This window comes from Pecten maximus, chromosome 5 (assembly GCF_902652985.1).
Source record: "Pecten maximus chromosome 5, xPecMax1.1, whole genome shotgun sequence".
NCBI classification, from domain to species: domain Eukaryota; kingdom Metazoa; phylum Mollusca; class Bivalvia; order Pectinida; family Pectinidae; genus Pecten; species Pecten maximus.
This window is the reverse complement of record NC_047019.1, coordinates 1,462,362-1,484,943: the sequence shown is the minus strand read 5'-3', so window position 1 is coordinate 1,484,943 and position 22,582 is coordinate 1,462,362. Positions and strand designations below refer to the sequence as shown.

The window sequence follows — 22,582 nt, the reverse complement described above, 5'->3', positions numbered from 1 at the left end:
TTTTGGGTTCTGTCCCCTAGCCGAGACATACCAGAGTCTTTAAAAATGGTAGTTGCTACTCCTGCTTGGCGCTCAGCATATCTGGAGTGGGACGACTGGTTGGCCCGTTGTCAGTATAATGTGACCGGGTGGGGTGTGCTGCTGGTTGTCTTCGGCAGTATGATTCAGTGAGATAGCACTTTAAATCGGCAAAAGTTCCGGCCTATCACAAGGAGACTTAACACGAACATACAGCAGCCTCCCAAAACATACATACGCACTCGCCACACGCATGCATGTCGCACGCACGGGAGGTCGTCCTTAAATGGCCTTAGATGTTAATAGGACGTTAAACAAAATAAACCAAACCAAACCAATCTTAGCATACATTAAGCTGTATATTCAGTAAATAATTCATGATTTTTCTGATTATCATCCCAAATGTTAAGTTACATGACAATGACCAACACAGAAGCTGAGCCCTCGACAGGATTGATCAGGCTACCAGGAAACTGAATATGTATGTGTGTGTGAGGGTGTATGTATGTTGATCTGAATGTTTACACATATATAAGAGTATTTATGGTTTTATATGTACTTCTCGTCCTAGTTTAATTGATGATGATAATGATGATACTAATGATGATGAGGATGAGTATGATGATGATGAAGTATCTTGGTCATGATGATGGTGAAGATGATATTATGATAATTGTAAACCATAAATATTGTGTGGTTCCTTTGTATTTATGCATTTAAAATGTCTTAAAAATAATAAAAAAAAAAACTATAAAAAATACATTTCTATGATTCTATACCAAATAAATTTGGTCAATATAAGATATACAAAAATATACATTTGAAAAACAATATAAAAATGCATGTATCACAAACTAAATGCAATAATACATATTGAACAACTATGTTCAATTATAGTCATAAATCTACACGTATAAGTAAACACCAAAATCTTCAATTTATATTGTACCCCGCTCGCCTGTATATAACAAAAACAGCAAGATCATAGAAAATGTATAGATGCCAAATGTATTTAATCTATAAAGATCACAGGCATAAAAAAACCTTTTATAAAAATATCACCTCTATACAGCAAACTCACAAACTCTACATAAAAACTATCTACGTAGGTCACCTGTTTCTATGCAAAATGTTTCACAGTTATCAAACCTTTGCAGAAAAAACACATTTGTCTTGACCGCTATATGCAGCTTTGACTGCATTTTGAACCTGTCATAACTATACTTATTGGCCTTTCTTCGAAAATGAGTAAAGGACTTTCGTCTGGGTCACGGTTACTTTTATCACATAAAGTATTTCACTATTGTGTAGAGGTATATAATCCTGGACAACAATACAAATGGCCATGCTTTGTGTACGTATTGATTACCTGTCATCAGGTCGAACATGTATGGAGGACCAGAACAGACATACCTGTCATCAGGTCGAACATGTATGGAGATCCAAAGCAGACATATCTGTCATCAGGTCTAACATGTATGGAGATCCAAAGCAGACATATCTGTCATCAGGCGGAACATGTATGGAGGACCAAAGCAGCCATACCTGTCATCAGGTCGAACATGTATGGAGATCCAAAGCAGCCCTACCTGTCATCAGGTCGAACATGTATGGAGATCCAAAGCTGCCATACCTGTCATCATGGCGAACATGTATGGAGATCCAAAGCAGACATATATGTCATCAGGTCTAACATGTATGGAGATTCAAAGCAGACATATCTGTCATCAGGCGGAACATGTATGGAGGACCAAAGCAGCCATACCTGTCATCAGGTCGAACATGTATGGAGGACCAAAGCAGACATACCTGTCATCAGGTCGAACATGTATGGAGATCCAAAGCAGACATATCTGTCATCAGGTCTAACATGTATGGAGATCCAAAGCAGACATATCTGTCATCAGGCGGAACATGTATGGAGGACCAAAGCAGCCATACCTGTCATCAGGTCGAACATGTATGGAGATCCAGAGCAGACATACCTGTCATCAGGTCGAACATGTATGGACGACTAAAGCAGTTGGATCACCTTCTCTGACGGGGACATTAAGATATACAGGAGGGTCACAGTGTGAGAGGGCGTTATCTACTCTGATGGGGACATTAAGATATACAGGAGACTCACAGGGTGAGATATATCAGTTCAAGTAAATCGACGTGTACTTGTTGTGATCAATATCAGTTTACGTAAATGAATATCTACTTGGTTTGATACGTAGATATGTGTTTGTTGACATAATTTTAGTAAATTTATTGCTATTTTAAATACCAAAATGTTTCCACAACTTGTGAAAAATGATTTAGACGCAAAACCAAAATGTGAAAATACAGAAATTAAATTTAGATATTATGTTGATAAACCTATTGGATATTTTGGTGTATGGAAAAACTAATCGCAATACTTAAGTTGTATACGTTATAAGTAATAGTAATACTGTAAAATACGAAATATGGAATACATAGTGATTGTCTACATGTACACTGTACACAAGTATTATCACACTAGACGTCATGTTCCTACACTTATGTAAAGTCAATGTGCCAAAAGGGAAGCCATTAGAATAGATGACTTTGAAAATGAAAACCATGACGGCATGTATTCTTATGGAAATATAAAGGATGGTAAGTACTGTAACATTACTTAGCCTGTTTTTGAAACTGAGATGAAAAAATGGACCTAACTAACTACCACACACAATCACACAAGTCTAAGTCGACAACCTAGTCAGGATATGCATAAACATAGTGGTAGTGGGGCACGATGCTGGGATACATCTTAACCCTGTACTTTCTTGTATTTTATAAGTTCTCTTCTACATCATGTTTGAATCGAACTGTTCCCCTAAATTTTCTATAAGTTCTCTTCTACATCATGTCTGGATCAAACTGTTCCCCTAAATATTCTATGAGTTCTCTTCTACATCATGTCTGAATCAAACTGTTTCCCTAAATATTCTATAAGTTCTCTTCTACATCATGTCTGAATCAAACTGTTTCCCTAAATATTCTATAAGTTCCCAGATGTCTTGTGCGTACTGCTCCCATTCAGCATCTGCTGTTTCCAGTTGAGGAAGTTTAGGTAACACAGTGGCTTCCTGTTTTTCCACTATGTCCTGAAATCTGCCACTTGCATCTGGTATTGAATACTCAACTACACGTGCTATTTCAATACTCATGTCCCGCCATATGCTGTACTCATTCACTGGGCCGTCGTAACGGTACGATTTCACATGCTTCTCTCTCACGAACGATACTCTGTCCCTAAACTCCGTAGAAACATACAGGGCATTAATGCTTGGTTTCACCAATACAGGTGTGTTACGATCCAAGAGGACTTTCGTATCTGCCATTTCCTGCACTCCCTCCAAATCCATGACACGTCTTGACTGAAGTTTACATCGGACATCCAAGCGTTTATTCGTATTGGACTTGCCCCCATACCCACGACAGACGTCAACAGCCATCCACTTCAAGTCTGACAGCCGCATTTCAATGAATACGAGATCTTTGTCAAGGATTACGAGACCTTCGTGTCGTTTCCCATAATCTTGATTGCCGATCGAAAAGGTTGCGTGATATTTCACTTCTTCATGACGTTCTTTAAAACAAGAGTTTTCAAGGAAAGCACCGACATTGCTTTTGTCACATTCAACAGGCATGAACGATCCACGTATATGTCTTGGTTTAGGTTTTGTAAAACGACCGTGCCTTTTGCGATTTCGCCATCTCCCACGTCCTGGCAAGTTCAGTTCTAACTTTTTTTCCGCGCGGTTGGCATGGCTTTCCATTTCCATTTCAAGTTCTGAAATCGTGAACTGTGGGTTATCTACATAGATTAAGTAGTATATTCCAAATGTTAGTGCCATTCTAAGATCTCCGTGGTAGGTGTTCTCGAAATCCTGTCGGATAACCTCTAACTGTCTCCGGAATACTTCTTTAAACATGTCTTGACATACACTGGTATCCTGGTTGGGTGAGTCAACGGACGCAACGTATAACGGGAGTTCCTTGTGATGCGGTTGACGTTTGCCGTAATACCGTGTGAATGTGAGTTGCTGCTCAGAACTTGTTGCCCCGTAAAATAAGTGCTTGAACGCGCCATCAATGAAGGCTTTGTCACGGGCTGAGGTGGTAATGAACTTAGAGGATTTATCGTTGAGATCTTGAAGGGATTGTTGAACATTGAACAGTGCCTCGCTTGTTCCCCACGCTTCAAGTATAAGCCCTGGGGTATCCCTAAATGACTTCCTTCGTATGCTGATTTCGGCACCAGTTTCTTCTGACAGCCTCCTGGCAGTGTAAGTTTCTGCGTGCATCACAGATCCCCATATTTCCAACGGCAGATTCATCATTAGGTGACTCTCTTCAATGATCTTGTGTTCAAAGAAGACATTGACCGATCGGGATTTTGCAATTTCTTGGTAAGCGAAGAGAATTTCCTCTATCAGATGTTTGCATGTCCTCCATTCCAGTTTTTTGGGCACTAGCAAACGTTTGCCGTTCCTATCTGTCGGATCTACCGTTTGTATTCGGATGTCACCTTTCTGATCTCTTTTCAGTAAAGAGTTGAACGTCCTTAAGACGGCCAGCAGCAGCCTAGCTGTGTCAGCCTGGTCGTTCGATGTAATCTTTCCCGGAAAGCAAGGAGATCCATCTGTTTGCCTAACGTCGTCACGTATTGATTTTGTGGAGTTATTGTCACCATCTGACAGGAGGTGGAGAACCAGTATTGCAAAGACAACTTCGTTAAACGATGACATTCTCGATCTTCCAATAAGTCCATACTTCCTCGCCCAGTCGAGAAGAAATGTCATGATGAGTGTATAGCATGGACGTGTCTGCAGTTGTTGCCTGATGAAATTCGTTCTCTGCACGTTGACGGTATCTTGGGTGAAAGTGACAGTCACTGTTTCCTCATATAGTGGAAACAAGAATGATCCTTGAGCTACAGGCCAACAACCATGCATAACACTATCAACCAGTCTATTGAAATCAGGGGGGCTCAATCGCTTTTCCGATTGCAGACAGATGCAAATTTCGCGAGAGTACATATCCATCAGACACAAAGACTGCATTCCTGTTAGTGACAAACGTATCGTTGTGTCATAATGCCGATGGAGGTTACGAGAAATCAAGTCAACACATTCATTCAGAAGCTGAAATGTGTACATTCGCTCTTCGTATCTCATATCGTAATGCCGAATTACTGAAGAACCTATTCGGACCAGCATTAATCGTTCTTGATCAGTTGGTATGTTAATGGTTTCTCCGCTAGTAGAGTGACCTGCAGTTGCCTTTATATCAGACAGAAACTCACTCATTATCCACGGGAAACTCACAAACCGCTTCCCTGTCGTGACGCTCTGAAACCTTACGTCATAGGCAACAACGTACCATGCCGACGTTTTTGCAAGGAATTTGTTCCTGTTCCCTGAAGAAAGGGATTTTCCTTCCTCTTCCCCGCCGAACTCCTCGAAGAAGTCATTACGCACCTTTTGCCTGATAACGCTCATCTTGCCCTGGATTATTTTCCCTACTTCGTATTTTTCATTCTGGAGGTAACCACGCTTCTTCTTGAGTTTCTGTATGATACCGGTGACAATTTCTGCTTCAGTTTCTATTCCGTATAGAGACATCAATTGTAAGATCTTTTCATTGTACATGTCGTAGGATAGACGTGCAGAGTCTAAGTATGTTTCGTATCCAGGATACCGCAAGGTCGTATCAACAACAGTGGCGCTTTGGAGAAGGTCCAAATCATACGTACGGTTGTGGGCTTGCTCCAATGATCTACATTGGCGGTACAATTTCCCCAATACACCATTCGATGTATATCGAGGTTTGTCAGATTTCATCATAAAATCTGGATACTTTTCACATCTCAAGTCAGCAGTCATTTCTGGTACAACCCCGGTCTTTGGAAAATCTACGGCATCCGAATGTTTCTTCGATAGTGTGATACATTCTGGACAAAATATATTTTTTAAGTCTGCATGCACAACGTGTGCATTGGCGATAACGCCTAGCTGATCGTTTCTGATGTATTCTGATATAAAGTTTGTCACATCCGACACTTGCACTGTTCTGTATATGTTTTGCTGGATAGCATTTCCATAGTCCATGGCTTCTTTGTTTTCTCCCGGAGGATGCATAGACTTATCCCAACACACAAAGTACATGTCTCCATCTAAATCTGAGCCAGACATCTCATTTGGGTGTGGTCTTTGTCCTTTTTGAGGGAAAACAATACAGTCTTCGAGATGATGGAGTTCTGGTACATCAACTGCCTGGAATTTACGCAAATCACCTGGATGAAAGCAGGGATTTTTAGCGACGACGACTTCTGTCTCAAGAATCTGAGTACCTTTGAAATTCATTCCGTCATGCTTCGTGTATGAGATAAAGACTTGTCCATACATCAGTATCCCTGTCTCGTCGACAACTCCCATCATGATTCTGCCCTGGTCATAATCTACTTCAATTCTGGTTTTTCGGATCAACTCACCAAGTTTGCGTTTGTATATTGTCATCAGCACTGATCTGAAGAACGCTTCGTCAGTAAAAGATATCCCAGCCTTCATCAAGTCCTTATATCTTATTCCTATATTGACCTGTAATTAGTGATGAACAAACTTATATAACTGATATTTAATTACATGAAATATTATGTTAGTGACACTACTGAGCACCAGTACAAACTGTTATACTCTGAATGTCAATTATAATCCTGGTTTATATAATAATGAAAGTAGAATGTTCCGTTTATCTTTGAAGAGAACCATTGACTATAGTAAATTCTGCATAATGAGGAAATGATACCTAAGGAGGGCTGCCAATTTGGACCTTTCTGTGGTAATTCAGTGATAAAATTAACATTTTGCAGGAAAATACTTTGATATGAGCTGCATCTTGCATAATGTTCAAAACATCCGATTTTGTGTTGGCGCATAGAAAAATTGGGGTCAAAGTGGGAGGGTGTAAAATGAACATTTTGATGTTGTTGAAGTTCTTACAAACTAAATATTGCAGTAAGCTGTTAAATAACTAGCATCTTTTAATATTTCAGTTGATAAAAACAGTAAATAAATTATAAAGTAGGTCAAGGTCACATTGCTTTCTGCGGATCAGTTACTCGACAAATATGGATTATCTCCAGGACATCATGATACCGTAATCGTTGTCAATATATTGGGTTTGTTAATGGAAGATTTTAGTAATTTCTTAAAGTATTTCACATAAAAAATGTCAACTTGACCTACTTTATCATTATCTACTGTTTTTTCAACTTAATTCTTCAAATCTTGAAATGATCTTCTTTCAAAATATTATCACTATCACTGATTTGCTGTAGAAAGGCCTAAATGGGCACCCCTCTTTTCACTGGTTATTTTTTGGGGTTGATATAGTACATACTAAATCTATATGTTATATCAGTTGATTTTTCCTATACAAGTGAAATATCAGCCGTTCTCATGTTAAACAGATATATGATGGCATAATTCAATGACAATAACCAAATTGCTGTTTTAGTTTTTATGTCATTATAAATTGTATAAAACAAAACCGAACACGCTTAACACAAACTTACATCTGCTAGTGCACGCAGGGCTCTGCTGCTACGAATAAGCATGTCAGCCATGTTGAAGAGCATTTTCTCCTGCAGTGATAGGAATACTGTATCTGGGACTCCAAGGCCAGACATTAGAGTGATCACTTGTCTGTTTAGGTATAGCTGACCTGGTGATTTAATCAAACACATCATAAATAGATAATGTTTCTGATGGATATGTTATCTATGTTATCTGTTCAAGAGAAAGGTGTTCTTTTTTTTTGTTTTTTTTTGTTTGTTGTTATTTTGTTTTGCGAGGGTAATTAACAAGTCATTTTAACGTTTTAAGTAATCATTTTGTAATTACCTGGATGAGTTGTCTGTAATATTTCAAGATTTTTCGATGGAGAATCAAATTTGCGCATGCTTTCTCGGATGTGGATTTGCTCTGAATTTCCAAGAGTGGGATCCTTGGAGACGACACCTTTACAGCCACCGTAACGGATCTGAAATGCGGAGGGAACTGGATCCATCCGTAATGAATCCGCAACCTAAAAACAGAGATACATGCTCATTACTGTATTGTTGTTTTATTGTCCTGGAGTACGAACAATTTCACAAAGTGATCATCATCTCTCAGATTTTTTTAAGACTGTTAAAAATTAGGAAACAAAGATTTTTTTTTTTTTTTTTTTATTGATTTTTTTTTATTTCTGTATTATTTGCTACAAACGCGGTCGGTATCGAGATTTATAACTGCAGTTAAAATATATCAGTTATTTTTAACATAATGCAAGTGTTTTAAAGTACGCTGACAGGAGATGCATAAAGAGGGTTATAAGGCCATCTTAGTGAATACTATAAAGTAGAATATCAATATCAACCAATATTTTGATATTGTTTGTGGGGAGGTAGAATAAAATATAAGATATGAAGATATTTGGCGTTACACTTAGGTAGATATCCGGCTATTGTCTTTAATTCAAGATCGATATCCGGATATAGTCTCTTATTCAAGATTGATATCCGGATATAGTCTCTAATTTAAAATTGATATCGGGCTATTGTCTCTAATCTAAGATTGATATCGGGCTATTGTCTCTAATCTAAGATTGATATCGGGCTATTGTCTCTCGTGTTGGTTTTACCTTTTTCGCCAAGGGAACTGATATCTTCCCTATGCCGTCTGTGAAGCAAAAAGGTCCTGATTTTATGTCCTCAGTGAATTTCACAGAACCATGGTCTACGTCGACTTCAACTGTAGCTCTAGACGCAGAGAAACACAAACCCATGCGCGACACATACTTGGCAATGCAAGTCTCTTTTGTGAGGTCACCAGCCGCGATTCTGATGCTTTCTGCAGTCTCGCCGTTGTTTGGACAAAAGAACCACACTCCGTGTTCACGTAGCTGGCTGTTTGAACAGGCTAAGAACTCATATCTCCTTTCACCAATTTTGAATCCAGCGTCCATGAATTTTCGTATCCGTCCCGTGATATTCTTCAATCCTTCCGAACGTGCAGCACTCAATCGTGTAAAATCTTCATCTCTGAATATCACACGGATGAAGAAGTCGTCATTATATTGGCGAATAATCCTATTTTGGACAATTGGCTCTTTCCGAAGTGGAATCATCCGTGTTGGAGTAACAACGATACGCCGTGTCAAAGAAAAATGAGACGGTAGCTCCTCCCTTTCGTCTATGACATTCGGACGGTAGACATTTTGTAGGCTTTTCGCTAGAATTCTTTCGAATTCGAAAAACTGACTAATGTCAGCTGAAATTGTCATTTCATGGAAAATTTCTGGAGTCAGAGCAGATTTTTGTTCCTCAAGCATCACCATCGCCTGCTGAGTTATAGCATCTCTGACTTTAAATCCGCAAGAGAGAAGACATTCCCATGCATAATCAAGATCAAATGTGTTGAACTTAATTTCGCTTACTTGGCGGTCCTCTGAGGCTATATTTGAAACGCTGGCATAGGAAATGGAGAAACCGTGCCGCTTTAGTCTGGCTATAACCGCCCACATTCCATCTTGTTCACCTGATTCCTTCTTCGCACAGGACCCGGATGTTTTAACGTCAGGAACTTCTATACATAATACAGACGTATCGCCTATATCTTCAATTGTGACGGATGACAGGCGAACCAACCTTTTCTCCTCGATAAAGGTAGATTTTCGTCTCTGAGTCTGAGATTTTTCCAGCAGTTTTGGTGGGTTTTTCAATCCAATGTAAAGGCACCATGCATTGTTGCTGTAATGGGCTATCACGGTATCAGTTAATGTATTATATGGTATTTCCATCACCTCCTTGACTTCTTCAGAAGGGTTAGTGGTTAACTGCACTCTGGTGATAGACAAAACTTCTTCATCGTGTTCAAATGTGACTTGCACATTTTGCGGGATCGACCAATGGTTGACAAATACAGTTGGCGATACCATAGCACCCCCGGACACTGTGCCTGCGAGCATGTTAATAGAAGCTAGCTTGTTAGATAGGCTGTAGGCCCGACGTTCTGCCGGCAGAACCTCCATCCATGCCAACATCTCGGCTTCTTCTTGGTAACAAAACCAGGCTCGGAATAGCAATGTTTCAATATCCTGTACAATGGTGCCCACAGGGAGGTCCAGCGTGGACCGTAGGCTTCGGTTACAATCAGCAAAAGATTTCTCCCCTAGAAAGTGAGAAAAAAAGATATTAAATACAAAGAGAAAATGTAGCAATTAAAAGCCACCATAATGTTTCATTGACCTAAAACTAAAAGATAAAAATACCTCATTAATACAGTGCATTCCGCTTAGTACGACCTGTACTATAGTTAAGAAGTCGTGTTATTGATTTTTTTATAGAAGCATACCGATGACATATTGTTATATTAAGGCGTAACTACATATCTTTCTGATTAATCAGACTTGTATGTTTGATAAAGTGTTAAGATAAAGATTTTTTTTATTCGTTTCACGAAAAAATAAACAGACATGATTTACTGATTCCCACCTTCCTCCTCCTCATTCTGTTTCAGGACCGTGACGTTGGACGGGAGTTTGCCGTGGAGGAACCTCCTTGCAGTCTCTGTGCTGGAGAGGTAGTGGAAGATAACATCACACAGTCCATGGTATGTATGCTTTTGTTCAGGTTTCTTCTTTGGTGCGTTTCCCTTCTTCTTATTCCCACCACTTTTAGAATTCTCTGCCTTTGGGTTTTGTCGATGTTCCTTTCTGGGAGATTGTGGATTTTGTGTGCCTGGATCATCTGTCTGTTTTGTTTGTAAAGGCGGTGTTTGTACATCGTCCTCGGGTTTCTGTTCGTATTGTGCGGCAGTCTTTTGTTTGTGACGCTGAGGATATTCCTCAGATGGGTCGTCGGTATGGTCATTTTCTTTTATCCCGATTTCCATAATTGGCCCCACTAATTTATCTCCACTGGTGTCAACAGTAAATAACAGTATTCTTGGTCATAGGGTCTAACAGTAACTCCCATTTTATCACAATAGCATCTGTCAAAGGGAAATAAAACATATTATCGATAACAAATCAATAACGACAGAAATCTGACGACGATTGGCAATGGGTCATTGTTTAAGGGGAAGTGTCTGTTTTCGGTATTCCAATATATAATTTTTGATAAAGCTTCAGTTGTTGTATTCGATTTTCAGCAGCGTTTTGTGCTCTTGTCTGATAAACAATACATGCAAATCTGTTGACAAAGGAACATTTAAAAAAAACAATCAAACTGCGAAGCATAGGCGATTGTGCAGAAGTGCAGCAAAAAGTCACTAATTCCACTCTCGCTTCCATTGGATCTGACCCGAATAATCTTCGTATTTTAATGCCCGCAGCCTCCCACCTCCCAAAACAATTAAATTTTCACCTCACACCTAAATGAGCAGATAAAATAAAACAACTTGACATTTAAAAGTCTCATTTTTATAATGTGATTCACAGTAAACATTATGTAAATCTTAGATATAGAGTTTGGACTTTATATAATCATAAACTTGTGACGTGAACAAAGACTACCTCAAGCGTAGTTAAATACACACATACACATACCGTTACTGGTGTGTACATATAGTCGAAGTTTTATTGGTGGTGAATGAGTAGGTCTGCCTACTGAAGCGTTGACTACCTGCTTGTAATACACCTACATAAAGATTTTAAAGATCTTTTAAATTTTGTATTCATTACGGCCAATGCAATTCTATGCTAATGTTTTGGTGTGTCACCTGGTTAATGACCGGTCATTCTGATCTTACAACACGGATATCACACAGGGAACTTAATGATCGACCATTCTGAGTTTGTTTACAACATGTCCATCACACAGGGAACTTAATGACTGACCATTTTTAGTTTGTTTACAACATGTCCATCACACAGGCAACTTAATGATCGACCATTCTTAGTTTGTTTACAACATGTCCATCACACAGGGAACTTAATGACTGACCATTTTTAGTTTGTTTACAACATGTCCATCACACAGGTAACTCAATGACCGATTATTCTTAGTTTGTTTACAACATGTCCATCACACAGGAACTTAATGATCCACCATTCTTAGTTTGTTTACAACATGTCCATCACACAGGGAACTTAATGATCGACCATTCTTAGTTTGTTTACAACATGTCCATCACACAGGAACTTAATGATCCACCATTCTTAGTTTGTTTACAACATGTCCATCACACAGGGAACTTAATGATCGACCATTCTTAGTTTGTTTACAACATGTCCATCACACAGGGAACTTAATGATCCACCATTCTTAGTTTGTTTACAACATGTCCATCACACACGAAATGAGCAGATAAAATACAACAGACATTTAAAGTCCATTTTTATTGTGACACAGTAAACAGGGAACTTAATAGATTTTAGTTTGTTTAATATAATCATAACACAGGTGAACAAGATGACCTCAACGTAGTTAAATACACACATTACCATACGTACAGTGGTACATATAGTGAAGTTCTTAGTTGTGGTGAATGAGTAGGTCTGCCTACTGAGCGTGACTACTGTTGTAATACACCTCATAAGATTTGAAGATCTTTAATTTGTATTCATACGGCCATAGCAACTATGTAATGTTTTGTGGTCATGTTAATGACGGTCATTTACTTACAACACGGACATCACACAGGGAACTTAATGACTGACCATTCTGAGTTAGCTTACAACATGTCCATCACACAGGGAACTTAATGACTGACCATTCTTAGTTAGCTTAAACATGTCCATCACACAGGAACTTAATGATCGACCATTCTTAGTTAGTTTACAACATGTCCATCACACAGGAACTTAATGATCCACCATTCTTAGTTTGTTTACAACATGTCCATCACACAGGGAACTGAATGACTGACCATTCTTAGTTTGTTTACAACATGTCCATCACACAGGTAACTCAATGACCGATTATTCTTAGTTAGCTTACAACATGTCCATCACACAGGAACTTAATGATCCACCATTCTTAGTTTGTTTACAACATGTCCATCACACAGGGAACTTAATGATCGACCATTCTTAGTTTGTTTACAACATGTCCATCACACAGGGAACTTAATGATCCACCATTCTTAGTTTGTTTACAACATGGCCATCACACAGGGAACTTAATGCGCACACATTAGGAAATGAAAACGCGAATTTATTTGAATAAACTTTGTAGTCATTCATCCCAGCATGCTACTAGCTCAATATCATTATTCTAGACATAAGCTGTCAAAGGCCCTAGCTATTATGATCAAATCGGTTCCGATGAGGAAACTCGTGCTAGATCTTATTCTTAGTCAAGCTCACACTGGTAATAAAACTGAAAAAGGGCCAAAACTGCGTATGTTAAAATCAGTACCATTTGCCAACCCTATCAAAATCTAATTGACAAAATGCTGCAGACAAAGTTTCATGAAAATCCGGCAACATCTACTTAAGGCTTCGTGTTCACAATGTCTAATAGTAAATAGGAATACAAAGGGTCATATCTCCGTCAGTTATTGCTAAAGCGACCCGAATGTTGAACTCCTCCGAGATCTTATTGATATAAGGTTGTATACCACGTTTCAATTAAATCCATTTATATTTATAAATTTAAGTGATCGTGTTGACAATGTCAAATAGTAAAAAAAAATACAAAGGGCCATAACTCAGCTGACGATGTTGGTGTATAGTCGATGAATGGTTGTGAATGAATAAGTTCGCCTTTACTTAACAGTTCATTGATCATGAGCTTGTTTCCGGTAGGATTAACAGACAGTTACATCTTTATATCGGAAAAGAACACTTCACTTCACGGTTTGTAACGCCTCAATATCGGAAAGTTTGAAATAAAATGAATAATTATTATATGGGCAAATGTTTCCTCTGTTTGATGACAAGCCAGTTCCAATCAGTTCTTAAAATGGTGCCGATGGCGATAAACAAAGGATGACATATACAAAGTGTATACACTGTATTTTATCTATCAAATACATCAATCATATCATAACTGGATAAAGAAATCCTTACCTTAGCAGCAAAACGTTTCTCTGTTGTCACTCAACATGTCACTACATACATGAATCAGAAAATGAAACTAAAAGAACTTCCGTTCATGGAATTCCAGTGACGTGCAATACACCCCGTCTCAGTGGTGATGAATGTAGAATAGGCACAAAGCGGAGCAAGAGTATGAATGTGACTAACGAAAACTTCTAGTATGATATCTTGGTGTGAAATATAATGTAACTAACGAAAACTTCTAGCATGATATCTTGGTGTGAAATTAAAAATGCTAGCATAAAATAAGATGATGCAAGGGAAGTAACTCGTATGATTTTCCAATCAGAAATCGTTTCTGAGATACCTATCCTGACCTAGGCCACGTACAGTGATAGTTTAGGCTAAAAATACAGGTAAAATATCACGTGACCCCAGTGATACCCACAGTACCAAACTAGATCGCCACGGTCTATTGGCGCGCTGGGTGTTGTAAACGGATTATGTAGTCAATCAATACCATATCATGCATATGGAATAAAGTTAAATTGACATGTTAAATAGGAATTTTATACCATGTATGCCTGTTGTCGACGCTGCAGTTCATTTAGATTTTACTTTGAATGATACGGAGTAAATAGGTTATGATTTCACTCTTTTTTTTTATCCAAGTGAAAATTTTCTATCTCAACATTTCCATCTTTATACTAAATACCTCATATTAAATATGCATTTAATGTTGAAAATATGACCAAGAAAAATTAAAAGGTATCATTTTTAGAAACATAACAAAATATTAATAAGATACATCTTAGTGATTCGAACTCCAAACCTTCGGGTTGATAATCGATCGTTCTACCATATGAGCTATGCGGACTGACAGAAATGTGAAGTTTATGTTATCATTAAGAGTCAGTCTAGTTAATGCTAAAATTAAAATGTTTTATCAACTACGTTTTTTCAATTTTTCTATACTAGCGCATCGGAGGACCACTTTTTAAGAATAGGATTTTAGTTGTCTTTTGGTGCATAGAATAAAATTAGACATTGTAAAAGTTGATCTTCCGATGCGCTCTATGTCAAACTACCCACACACTCCCCCACCCCTAAGACCACAGCTAGCACAGCTGTCTTCGCACATTTTGGCATATTGCTAAATGCACCGTTGTGAAATAACTGTGTTATGTACTGAGCTTGTCCATGCCAATCTGGTTAATTTTCTTGGGCTGTCCCTAACTGAATCACAAACTGACCAGAAGTCTGCCCCATCATAAACTGACCAGAAGTCTACCCAATCACAATCTGGCCAGAAGTCTGCCCCATCACAAACTGACCAGAAGTCTGCCCCATCACAAACTGACCAGAAGTCTGTCCCATCACAAACTGGCCAGAAGTCTGCCCCATCACAATCTGGCCAGAAGTCTGCCCCATCACAAACTGACCAGAAGTCTGTCCCATCACAAACTGACCAGAAGTCTGCCCAATCACAAACTGGTCAGAAGTCTGCCCCATCACAAACTGACCAGAAGTCTGCCCCATCACAAACTGACCAGAAGTCTGCCCCATCACAAACTGACCAGAAGTCTGCCCCATCACAAACTGACCAGAAGTCTGCCCCATCACAAACTGGTCAGAAGTCTGCCCCATCACAAACTGGTCAGAAGTCTGCCCCATCACAAACTGACCAGAAGTCTGCCCCATCACAAACTGACCAGAAGTCTGCCCCATCACAAACTGACCAGAAGTCTGCCCCATCACAAACTGGTCAGAAGTCTGCCCCATCACAAACTGACCAGAAGTCTGCCCCATCACAAACTGGCCAGAAGTCTGCCCATCACAAACTGACCAGAAGTCTGCCCCATCACAAACTGACCAGAAGTCTGCCCCATCACAAACTGTACCAGAAGTCTGCCCCCATCACAAACTGGACCAGAAGTCTGCCCCATCACAAACTGACCAGAAGTCTGCCCCATCACAAACTGACCAGAAGTCTGTCCCCATCACAAACTGACCAGAAGTCTGCCCCATCACAAACTGACCAGAAGTCTGCCCCATCACAAACTGGCCAGAAGTCTGCCCCATCACAAACTGACCAGAAGCCTACCCAATCACAAACTGACCAGAAGTCTGCCACCGAGGCTTTTCCTTTATCCTGGTTGTTCTCCTCGATACAGGAACTGTTTTCCTGGTCCTCAATATTTGCACCAGGTACGGATGCCTCTGCACCATGATCACATGGTGGTCCGGATCATCATATGAAAAACAAAATACTTCTCCGACGATGCTCGGTCTTTACCAATATTTCTATCATCTCCAGCTCCCGCATCTCATCCTGATCGTCATCAGTGGATTCGGTGACGTCAACAATTACTGCGGTGCTAGATGTGGCAGTCGGAGCTGTAGTGAAGAAAACACAAGACTCCACAGTCACTCAAACTCTCTCAGGATGATTCATTTGAATCAGTTTCCCTTGTCTCCCTTGTAGTTAAGTTAATGGTGGCATTGTCCAATTATCTGTGCAATGACCTAAATCTAGATCACATGTAGCAAAAATATCCTTGAAATTATCTAGCAAAGAATGTTCTTTATCGACTTCCTCTTTATCGAAGTAAACTTCGTTCAAATTCAACAATTTGATGAACTGGGTGTCACTATATATGAACAGCTGTAACCACAAAAAATTCTGTGTAGAATAATAATACTTTAATACGGGCCGTAACAGGCTAGCGGGACACCCCTTATTACTATCAAATGTGTTAATCTAAAAAAAAAATACATTGATGTCATAGCAACCATCTACACATGACATAAGTTGGTTTGAGTTTCCACTGATATCCTAACCCTACACCAGAAATCTATCTCTCAAGAAATCCAAGTCTGGCGTCTGGGCCGGAGGACACTCGGACTACACAAATTAGTATAACATATAATATCGGTCTCCTTGGAGACGACATTAGGGTAGCATTAAAATGTACTACTAGTTGTCATACAACACTGGGAACTGATCTTTTCTACAAAAACAAGGTGAAAGTTATGGCACTGCATGGAATAGTGAGTTTAATTAGGAACGAAACCTGAACTAAACTTTATCAAACCAGTCGTTTAATAGGGTTTTATTCCAAATTAGATTCCCCTAAACTTAAAGTTTAAGTCTAGTTTTGTAGCCGTTTTCGATATTGGTAAACTCCGCCATTTAATGATGTTTTGTTGACCTCTTAAACTCCAAGTAAACGTGAGATTTTGGAATAAAGTAAACCACACAAAATTCTCGTAAACTCAATTTCTATTTCAGTAAACCCAAAGTAAAATGCCAGCAAACTCGCTGTAAATTTCGGTACACTCCCTATAATGTCCAGTAAACTCAATGTAAATTCCAGGAAACTCAATGTAAATTTTAGGAAACTTAATGTAAATTCCAGTAAACTCAATGTATATTCCAGTAAACTCAATGTAAATTCCAGTAAACTCAATGTTAATTCCATTAGACCCAATGTAAACTTAATCTAAACATGAAGTTTATCTCTTTAAACTAGACACTCAATTTCCGTTACTGTTTTATTGTCTATCTCATGGATTATTTTACCAAAGATGTAAAACTTCACTCCCACCAGCTTTCCACAACATGTGGCGTATGTACATGGATTTTATCACCATTGTATATTTATTTGAAGTTGTTACTATGTTGATGACCCATTCTTACCGGATTAGGCTCTAAGGTACTTACAACGTTCTATCGCTGATTAAAGTAGCTGCTTAGGAAACTCACTAGAAAATAATACATCAAGATTCTGTTAATGAATGTTCCTGGTTCCTAGTTGATAATTTACCTGTTGTTTTCTATGTTAAGTATCCCGGTACGTCCTCCGTTTATGTTTGATACCTCGTGAGCTATAAAGGAATCTTACAGGAAAATAACATTGTCTAGGTCCAAGCTAACAAATATAGTAAAACCCAATAACACAGCGATATAGAATAACACTCTGTCATACTACAGGTGTTGTAATTATTAGTAGAAATCGGAAATGAAAAGAAGCGCATATGCTTATAACTCTGCCATAAAGGGGTTTGAGGAATACTATTACGTATAACCTGCATCAGTTTTTGGTCCGTCCATAAAATTTATGTAGATGTTCTCTATAAACGTTTGTCATATTTGACACTTTTCGGTCAAAGCGCGAGTATTCCACCAACATTTTCTGTGTTTTTTATAACATATGCTTTTTGACTTACCCTACTTTTGATTCCTAAGTACATTATAAAGCATGTTGTACACCATGTCGTATGATCAGAGGATTAAATATACATCACAACAGGTGTTCTACCATACGCAGTTCTTATCCTCAATTATAACGCTTGCTTTACTTTCTATGCATCGATAATTTGTTTCCGCCTTTCAACCACCTTCACAGAAGAACAGGTACACGCTTTTCATTCTTTCAAATGCCTTATTTATGAATGTTTTATTTGTTGTTGATCTACCGTGCAGAGTAGCTCCTTGGGAGACAGGTGGTTATATATATGTGTAATTTGAGTGCGTGGTATCCGTTTACTATAAATATGATCTCAAACACGAAACCCCTTACAGTACAAAGGGGAAGTCCTGGAGGGATTGATGAAGGTGACATCATCTACCTTCTTTTAAAAAATCCTTCTTTGAAGTTTTGACCAGTCCTTTGTCATTTGGAGAAAAGTTGCGCCAAACGCCTAGGATAGCCCCTTACTATTCGTCAGGAGTTGGAACGGGTCAGGATGCTGTATTTATCTGTGTTCGTCGCTTTTTCTCTTTTCCTTGGAACACAAAAAACTCTAGCATGTACGTATTTCACAAAGGTTTTCTTTGTAATACAAACACTGAAGCATGTACTTATTTTTCAAATGATTTCTTGGAACACACACACACACACGCGCGCGCGCGCACAAAAATAAAAACAACAACAAAAAACAAAACAGTAGCTTGTACGTATTTCATATGTTTCTTTGAACACAAAACCCTGTAGCATGTACGTATTTTGTAAATATTTAAAAAGTCATAGTCGAACGTGGAGAAAAGTGTAAAACTTTTTTTTGTGTCATAACATCAAATTTCCACCATACATTTTAATTTTCCTGAAGGGGAGAGCTGTTACAAGAAATGTCCGGACAACTCGTGGTGTGATATGGAGATAAACAGATGTAGGTGTAATCCGGGATACACTGGCGATCCGAACGGCTCACCTGGCTGTGTCCAAGGTAACAGACTACACTTTTAACTTATCATAACTATATGACATATTTATCATTATTCTTATTGCTTTGAAAAAATATGTACTGGGTTTCATCAATTTTGTCAAAAAGCTATGTATCTTATCAATCCATTACACAATAATATCAAACATTACCTCTGGACAACGACACGTAAACAGGATATAAACAATGAGACATAAGTATATACCACAATATTAGATAACGAGACCAAAACGAGATAAAACAATGAGACAATATTATAGATAACGAGACCAAAACGAGATTAAACAATGAGACAATATTATAGATAACGAGACTAAAACGAGATTAAACAATGAGACAATATTATAGATAACGAGACTAAAACGAGATTAAACAATGAGACAATATTATAGATAACGAGACTAAAACGAGATTAAACAATGAGACAATATTATAGATAGCTAGACCAAAACGAGATAAAAGAACGAGACAATATTATAGATAACGAGACCAAAACGAGATATAAACAATGAGACAATGTTATAGATAACGAGACCAAAACGAGATATAAACAATGAGACAATGTTATAGATAACGAGACCAAAACGAGATATAAACAATGAGACAATGTTATAAATAACGAGACCAAAACAAGATTAAACAATGAGACAATATTATAGATAACGAGACCAAAACGAGATATAAACAATGAGACAATGTTATAGATAACGAGACCAAAACGAGATTAAACAATGAGACAATATTATAGATAGCGAGACCAAAACGAGATATAAACAATGAGACAATATTATAGATAACGAGACCAAAACGAGATATAAACAATGAGACAATATTATAGATAACGAGACCAAAACGAGATATAAACAATGAGACAATATTATAGATAGCGAGACCATAGCGAAATGGAACAATGAGATAACAACAATATATTGTCCGAATGTTGTTCGAATAGGAAATACGTGTGTAAGTAAAGATGGTTATGTAAAGATGATTACATCTCCTGTGGGTCAGGCACGTGTTTCGCGGAAAAGTGTTAAAATTGTAGATCTAAACACTGGATTGAAGTATTACTTGATTGAGGTATTCATCAATATCAATCCAGACAATGTGTTTATATTTGCTACTATTTAAACAAATATAAATGTTAAGAAGTTAAATTAAATCGACTGAAATTAAATAAAGTGGGGTACACAATCATTTTACAAAACTCATTTCTTGTTTGCTGAAAGAATAAGAAGGTATATTGCTTAGGAATTACATGTTAATGTTGAAATAGTATAACTATAACTGCCATGAAAGTGCTTATCATCATACACGTGTATCAACTGAAATTTTGGTCCAATTCCAAATTGTCCATGTCAATCACATTGTATCCATTTATTTTCCTAGATCTCTGCTGTGGTAAATGTAAGGCGAATGCTTACTGTAAAGACCACAAGTGTTACTGTAAATCTGGATTTATTGGCGATCCATATACAGGGTGCAAAGGTGAGATTATTAATCATGCTTTCACCTTTAGTTCCACAGCTTGGTGATTTTAACGTATGTTACACCTTTAATTCAACAGCTTTGTGATTTTAAAGTTTGTTACACATTCCCAGAATTAAAATTGAGATATGTTTTGTGAGTGTACGATATCATCTCCAAAAAAATCAAAAGCTCATTCGAAGACTTCTATTGCTTGTGTGTTTTGGTAGAAACATGCAATAAAATTTATATATTTTTTTTATATTTAAGAGCCATGCGATGGCAAATACAGGACGAATAACTAGTGTGTAGAAGTTCACTATTTTTAAAGAGATAATTTAAATGATCACTTTCATTCTCTTTATTTGGGATTGGAATTATATATATGTTACGTATTTTTTTTATTATTCAACTGCCAAATCAATATCGGACTAACAATCATTCGTTAAGATATTTACGAACCTTGTGTTTGTTTCTCGGAGCTGTTTAATAGGACACATGTCTGATAGCACACAGGTATGGAGGTCTGTATGATTAGTCAGGAAAAGGTTGTTTCATTTTATTTATTCTTGAAAGACGTTCATTTAGTGTTCAAAGATATCGTGTCGTATCGATCGAAGACTTTTATATTTACTGCTTTTCTATATTCTCTTTTCTGAACATTACAGCACCTTGTGACGGTAAATGTAGGACCAATGCCTACTGTAGGGCCTCCGACAACAAATGTTACTGTAAATCTGGCTTTACAGGAAACCCGTATGTCGGCTGTAAAGGTATGTAAAAGTACTGTCCTATTCATTGAAACCTATACGTAGCTTTCAAAAGTACGTCCTAGTAATATTCGTATTCTGGTGAAATGATCTATTAATGATTATGTAAATCAATGTGGTGACCAGCTTACTAGATTTAAGTGTAACAATTATCCTTTCTCCTCTATACTACAGTATCGGGTGATGGTAAATGTGAAACTGACATAGGAAAACAAATTATTTCAGTATGTCTATTGATATAATGTACGTTCGTGTTGATAAAAGTAACTATTATCATATACATTATATAATGTACGTTCGCTTCCATATGGGAAATAATCATCAGAAACATTTAAAATTGTACTTTCGTGTTGATATAGGTTATTTTGTCCATTTATCATTCGTGCTGACATACGTAAACACATTATTTCTCTATATCTGTTTATTCCTAACAAACAAAATTGCTGTGATATATATTTTCAGTACCGTGTGATGGTAAATGTAAAACGAACGCCTACTGCAGGTCTTCAGACAACAAGTGTTATTGTAAATCTGGCTTTACAGGAAACCCGTACGTGGGCTGTAGAGGTATGTATAGATGATCTTGTCAATTTCATATTTTAGGATGATTTTGATTAATAATATTTGCTTGCATATTGACAAAGGTAAGTACTGTTATATACATTATATAATGTACGTTTGTGTTGATATTTTATAATAACTAACATACACACATATAATATACGCGTTAATATATGTAATACTGATATCTACATTAAACATTCGTACTGACAGAGATAAACACTTTATTTCTCTAGATATGCTTGCTCCTAACAAAAGGTCATATGTTGTGATATATTTTTCAGTACCGTGTGATGGTAAATGTAAAACGAACGCCTACTGCAGATCTTCAGACAACAAGTGTTATTGTAAATCTGGCTTTACAGGAAACCCGTACGTGGGCTGTAGAGGTATGTATAGATGATCTTGTCAATTTTATATTTCATTTTTATTTAATTTACATTGTTATGTTATCTGCCTGTGTATTGACATAGGTAACTATTGTCACATACAGTTTA

At 37.7% G+C, this 22,582-nt stretch overlaps 1 protein-coding gene across 1 annotated transcript; it reads right to left on the bottom strand.

Annotated features, from left to right (window-relative positions):
• Nucleotides 1-361: 361 nt before the first annotated feature.
• LOC117326802 lies at nt 362-14,187 on the bottom strand. Its single transcript, XM_033883528.1, has 6 exons — nt 14,092-14,187; nt 10,571-11,069; nt 8,719-10,247; nt 7,938-8,121; nt 7,610-7,758; nt 362-6,632 (listed from the first exon to the last, which is right to left on the bottom strand). The coding sequence occupies exons 2-6, from the start codon at nt 10,968-10,970 to the stop codon at nt 2,991-2,993; spliced, it is 5,904 nt and encodes a 1,967-aa protein (XP_033739419.1). The 5' UTR covers nt 10,971-11,069; nt 14,092-14,187; the 3' UTR covers nt 362-2,990.
• Nucleotides 14,188-22,582: the final 8,395 nt, after the last annotated feature.

Excerpts from the sequence above, each read along its gene's own strand:
- LOC117326802 (XM_033883528.1), bottom strand. The coding sequence starts at position 10,970 with ATGGAAATCGGGATAAAAGAAAATGACCATACCGACGACCCATCTGAG. Across the intron at positions 8,122-8,718 it reads CAGTTCCCTTGGCGAAAAAG|GTTGCGGATTCATTACGGAT; the intron begins GTAAAACCAACA and ends CTCTGTTTTTAG. Across the intron at positions 7,759-7,937 it reads ATTACAGACAACTCATCCAG|GTCAGCTATACCTAAACAGA; the intron begins GTAATTACAAAA and ends TTAAATCACCAG.